Below are 6,564 nucleotides of genomic sequence, written 5' to 3'. Positions count from 1 at the left end.
AGAGGGGCATAGGCCAGCAGGCTACCGCCCCTGCGCTTTTTAATAGATTAAGATGGTCATCAGGGTCGCCTAGACCATCGTATTTGTTGGGATTGAACCCTACCAGAGGAACAGATAATATAAAGCCAAAACCTGATCACAACAGTGGATTCAAAATAAGCAGATGTTTACACTAAGCTCTCCCCTTGACAGTGGTTACCTATCTGCTGATACTCTAAACACTGCTCAGAAGAACAACTGATGAACCAAACACTGATGAAACAACTAAAGACTGCTAAAAAGGCAAATGCTGAGCTCTATCTACTGCTGTCTCTTAAGTACTGCTGAAGATCCAAGCACTGCTCATTCAAAGACTGATCACCTTTTGAAGAAAGCACTGATGTTCAAGTAATCAGTGCTTAGGCTACAACAGTGGAACGTGAACAGTGTTAGACTTGTTTTGTATTGTATTATAAATCAGTGTTAGACATCAGTAGTTTTGTATAGATCAGTGCTTATAGGTTGTTAAGCTGTTAGATGTCACTATCATGGTGACGTAGCTGAGGTACATCAGTAGTTTGGTTTGCCTATAAATATGACAGTACTATGTACTGTTATATTTGATTCGTTTTGAGTGAGTTCTTCTCCTCAATTCAATCCTTTCATCTTGTGCAACCAACCCTGGAGTATCAGGCTGAGGGGAAGTTTAGTCTGTAAGCTTGCATTGTAACCTTTTGCTTTTAATGTAATCTTTCGACTCTATGAAAAAGCAATTGTTTATCAAACTATATTCTCCTTTGATTGTGTTTAACAAAGTTTGTATTCATTTCCGCTGCACTTTACATCATTTCATATACTCTGAATGTTCAATTCATACAAACAAGCACAATCATGAGAGCCTCGGATCCCAACAGTATTTGCCTATGGTTTGAGGCATCTTGGGGTTTTCCTTGATAGGAGCTTCCGCTATTCTTCTAGTGAACTTGGATTTGAAGGTTGCATCCACTGGTTTGTAAGGTCTGGTGAGTTCGTCTTCCTCTACATTGATGGGTTGTACTGTAGGGGTGACCCCGCTCTGGCTGGTACCCTGAGTGACAGGGGGTTGAGCCGAAGTGGTGTTTAGCATGGAGCTGGGGCCTTCGCCTGGAGAAAATCGAGGTCTGGATGTGTTTCCTCTGTCATAAGCAGGTTCCGCTGTCGGCGGGGTCTGAGCGTAAACCGGTTGTGACGTTGGAAAAGTCCACCAAGGCGGCATGTAAGCCGCGTATGGCGATTGCTGAGTATGGCCTTGTGTGGCTCCCTGGGGAGTGTACATTGAATTGCCGTATGGGGGTAAATACCCATATGGAGGTGCGTAATAGTACCCAGGGAGATTTCCCGGTGTGACTGGAGCGTTCATAATTCCTGCTGGCATGACCACTGGTTGGTGAGGCGGCGTAGACAGTACCGCTGTTAACGCTGCGGAATACAAGGGCGGCATGGCGTATGTAACCGAAGGTTGATAATACTGAGGCATGCTCACTTGCGGTATAACAGTGCTTGGGCTTGCCGATGTAATAACTGGCATAGAGTTGAGACGTGTTATCTGTGCACTAGTGGTTGCTACTAGGGTGAACATGTTGACGTCGGTTACACTCGGTTCGACTGACTGGAACTGTAGAGAAGTGTAGGAGAACAAATCTGTCGCCGTGGTCCCAGAAGAAACGGTGGCAGTGCCTGTAAAACCTGGTGGTGGTCCTTCTGCTTCGAACTCCAAGTTGAGCGACCTGGTTACAGCCGGCGATGCCGGCACTGTGGCAATAGGGCCCGTTCCTAACACCAAATTATTATCTACCATCGCTTGGTTGGGGGTAACTGCTACGTTCTAATCACTTGCCATGGGGTTCAGTCTAGTTGTTTCCGAAAAGGTCCCACGGATGGCGCCAATGAAGAAACACGGACCTTTATGGTAGTATCCGACTAAGACTTCAACTCTTGGCGATCCAAACGGCTAGCTACAAAACAGAACACTGTTAGGACTCGTTATAGGAATGGGGTTATTCCTGTAACCACCCTCCGGCGTGAGAATAAGTCTCGGTTTTGGGAGAAAGAAAGTATGAATGTAGAGAGAGTAAGACGAGAGCAAGATGATCCATACCTTAGATGTTTACCTCTATTTATAGTTTACCATTAGGGTTTCCCTTAATTTAGTGTGGGCTCCGATAAGTTAGGGATTTGCATAATCTTCCCAGAAAGTTGGAGATTTGGTTGCGTGACTTATCCATGCAAGATGGAATGTTCTAGAATAAGTGTCTATGATTATTTATTTATAATTATAATAAAATAATAGGTGATGACCAGGTCGGGTTAACCGATTCGGGTCATACCTCGTCACAGTCCAATAGAGCAAAATCATGTTCTTACAAGATTGTGCAAGATCAAAAGTTAAGTTTTAAGTAACATGACATTTTATCAAAAACTTGTGGGTAAACTCAATTATCTTTCACATACAAGCCCCGATATTCATATACTGTTCATTTTTTGAGTCAATATTTGCACAATTTTAGTGTTACACATTTGGAAATTGCATTTAGATTGTTGAGATATTTAAAAAGGTCCCCTATAAAAGGTATAGTGATTACTAAGTCTCAAGGGTCGAGTTTGAAAGCTTATACAGATTTAGACGATTGTGTGTGTTCTTGGGTGGTACTTTGGTCTATCGGAGAGGTAAGAAACATTCAACTTTTTCAAGATCATAAGTTGAGGCTGTATATAGAGCATTATGTGCTACTACATATGAAGTGATGTGGTTAGTTAATGTTTTGGGTGAATTAATTGTGAAAGACGTTGATTTGCATGTGTCATTGCTTTGTATAGCACAACATTATCTATTGCTACTAATCCAGTGTTTCATTATCGCACAAAACACTTTGAGTTATACTTGTTTTTCTTGAGAGAAAGACTTCCAAAGTAATAATCAAAACTCATCGAGTAGACTGGAAGGACCAGTTGACTGATTTGTTTACAAAAGGTACATTAATATCTCAAGATGATTTTTATGTGAAAAGTTAAACACGATAGATCTATTTGCTGATTGATCTGGGAGGGGGGAGTTGAAACAATCAATGCTTGAGTTAATTTATTTTTATTAACCTGATTAATAACAAGTTGTAGTTGTTTATGGGCTGAGGTGGTTTGTGGGTCACAATTGATTTGCAAGAGACTGAGAACTGGGCTTTGGAGCTGATATATAAAGGATCAGAGCTTTCCAAATGCTTCAGTACTGAGATCAGTCTTTAATCATTCCTTTCTCTCTCTGTAGTTTAGGCTATTAGGGTTTTCATTCGTTTTTTTAATCAGATTAATAGTGAGTAAATTTGTGTTTGTTTATGAGATTACCGTGTTGATAATCTCCAGTTGTTATATTTGTTATACTCAGAGAGTTTAGGGTTTTAATAAAAATAATATGGCCCCGTCTCATTAAAAATGTCATATTTTGAATTTTCAAAGTCTTTATTTATAAACTTTGACCTTAAATAATTTTGTTTGTGTTAGATAATAATTGATGAAAATTATATGATTTGAGTGTGTTTTACAAGTGTTTTTATCGGGTTAATTTTCATCAATTAAGTTTTATATAACACAAAAAATATATAATTAAAGTCAAAGTTTTTAAATAAATACTTTAAAAATTCAAAATAGGACACTTTTAATGGGACGGAGGGAGTAATCGGTTTGGGTATCTTGTTGTGAGTTGAATTTATTAGATTCGAGTAAAGTCCTTTTTAAGTTCTCGTGGTTTGTGCATTTTAACCATTTGAATCCAAAAACCAAACTTGTCTTGATTTGAGTCTAATGGTCTCTAATGTTAACCATTTGAATCCAAAACCTAAACAAAAACCAAATCAGAAGTTAACCTCTCACCATGTGCCATGCATCTGAGGGCATTTATGTCCATCTACCCCAATTTTTTAATCCGACCCCTCATGTAACCCATTTTGACCTAATTTTGACTCTTTCACACTTCATCTTCAACCTTACATCTCCCTCCCCATTCACGATCGGCAGATTTAAGAACACAATTAGAGATCTCACACTTTGGTGCGTTCGTAGTCCAGTATTATTACTTCTCATAATTTAGGTTATTTTATGGTTTAAACTATTTTCCTTATGATGCAAAATGTGATCTAAATTCAATTTTTGTTTTTGTTTTTAAGAGATGGACCTACATTGATTTCTATCCAAGTCTTCCATGGAGGTTATTTTGAGAATTATCCAGGTAGAAGATATGTTCATGGTAAGATGAACTATGTGGATATGATATTTAGTTATGAGTTCTCAGTATTAAAGTTCAATGATATGTTTAAGATGTTGGGCTATTCTAGTGATGATGTAGTGTATAACCATTTTAGGATACTAGGGCAAAATTTAGATAACGGCTTTAAAGCTCTAGGCACTAATCAAGATGCTATAAATATGTGCTAGTATATAGATGCGTAAAAGTTATTGAGGTTTATGTTGAACATTTGTAATGGCGTATATTATGTATAGCATTTTTTTAGCATTGATTGGTACATATTTTGTTAGGTATTTATGTGTAAATATTATCTCCATATTTAGGAGATCATTGTACGTTTATTTAAAGGATTCCAAATCAATGAATAAGGCATCTTGGGAAATCAATTCTCTTACATGGTATCATTGTAATTGATCCTGCCCTCTCTCCTCCCCCACCACCGTCACCCTAACTTTCTCAGCCACTACTGCCCCCTTTCTTCTTCTTCTTCTTATTTTTTTGTTTTCTCATATTTTCCCTCTCATAGATTCCAAGATTCACCCCGCCATGACAGTTTCCAACATTAAACACTTCATTCCCATTATCCTGGAAGTTGAAACCGATCACTACACCACATGGGCTGAACTGTTTCAGGTCCACTGTAGTGCATACCAAGTTTCCGACCATCTCAAACCCCGACCTACCCCTGCTGCCGCCACAACTGATGATGGCAAAGTCGCGGCTTCGACCGCTGATGCAACCTGGTCCCGCCTGGACGCCATAGTCCGCCAATGCATATATGGCACCGTCTCTACGGATCTTCTCCATACCATCCTTGTCCCAGGCCAAACCGCATACCAAGCCTGGGTCACTCTAGAAAATCTGTTCAAAGATAACAAGAACTCTAGGGCCGTTTTTCTTCCGCAGGAGTTCGCCAACATTCGTCTGGACAACTACCCCAATATGGCAGCATACTGCAGGGAGGTTAAACTCCTCTCTGACCAACTGAACAGCATTGGTTATGCTGTCGATAACGACCGCCTTGTACTTCAACTTCTCACCGGGCTTAACGAGCAGTTTGAAGGCATCTCTACTATACTTCAGAATCGGGATCCTCTACCCGATTTTAATGAAGCCCGCTCTCGGCTAACTATGGAAGAAAAGAAGAAACACCATCATGCCACCGCCAATGCAAACACGGCTGCCACTGCCCTTCATGTCGCTGCTGCCCCCTCTGCCTCTCAGGACTCCCGAGCCTCTCAGCCAACTCGTAGTCGATCCAACACAAGCGACCCACCCACCAACCGCACTCGCGGCCATAGGCGAGGCCGTCACAGCCGTGACAGCAGCCGCCCTGCCCGCACCAACAACAACACACGACCCGTCTTCCCTTCGTCTTGGGATGCGAACCCTCTAGTGGCCCAACTTGCTGCTGCTCTTCAACCCTTCTTAGCCCCACCGCCTTGCCCATACCCATCGACTCCCAGGCCCAACCCAACAAATGGAACAGGTATTCTTGGCCCACGTCCTGCTCAAGCTTACACAACAAGTTACACACCCACTGATATTGATCAGGCTCTCTACACGCTCTCTCTCTGAACCAACCTGACAACTCGGTCATGGATACTGGTGCAACCGGCCACATGGGTAATGAACAGGGTACGTTTTCCTCGTCTACTTTTAATACTTGCACTGAAAATATTATTGTCGGAAATGGCACAACCATCCCGGCTCTCGGACAGGGCGACCTAACCTTACCCCCACCCTTCCCACCCTTAAAACTTAATGACTATTTATATGCTCTAAACCTAAATCTGATTTCTGTTTGCCGTCTAACAACTGATAATCTTATTTCTATTGAATTTGACCCTTTCGGTTTTGTTATGAAGGACCTCAAGACACGGGCACCTATCCTACGATGTAATAGCACCGGTGACCTGTACCCGCTCACCACTCCAGTTTTCAGCAATTTCAAGTCTCCTTCCACTTTTGCAGCCATTACTCAAGATCGTTGGCGTCAACGACTTGGTCATCCTGAAATGAATTTGTTGCAATCTTTAAAATCAAATTCTTGTATTGACTTTAATAAAATTAATGAATCTCATTGTCAATCATGCATGTTTGGTAAAAGTATAAAATTGCCTTTTCGTGATTCTCCCAACTCTACTTTATTACCATTTGACATAATACACAGTGACATATGGTCATCCCATGTCCTTAGCACTGGTGGCCACAAATATTACATCTTATTCTTGACGATCACACAAATTTTTTATGGACTTTTCCCTTAAGCCATAAATCACAAGCATATACCTTCTTCGCCATTTTTT

General features: G+C 41.0%; 1 protein-coding gene across 1 annotated transcript; it reads left to right on the top strand.

Moving 5' to 3' along the window:
- Window positions 1–5,197: 5,197 nt before the first annotated feature.
- Window positions 5,198–5,833, top strand: LOC110881783 (transcription factor MBP1-like). Its single transcript, XM_022129938.1, has one exon. It carries the CDS (start codon window positions 5,198–5,200, stop codon window positions 5,831–5,833), a length of 636 nt encoding a protein of 211 aa, XP_021985630.1.
- The last annotated feature ends 731 nt before the right edge of the window (window positions 5,834–6,564 follow it).

The sequence above is a fragment of the Helianthus annuus genome, chromosome 3, assembly GCF_002127325.2.
Source record: "Helianthus annuus cultivar XRQ/B chromosome 3, HanXRQr2.0-SUNRISE, whole genome shotgun sequence".
Lineage (NCBI taxonomy): Eukaryota > Viridiplantae > Streptophyta > Magnoliopsida > Asterales > Asteraceae > Helianthus > Helianthus annuus.
This window is presented reverse-complemented; position numbering and strand designations above follow the sequence as displayed.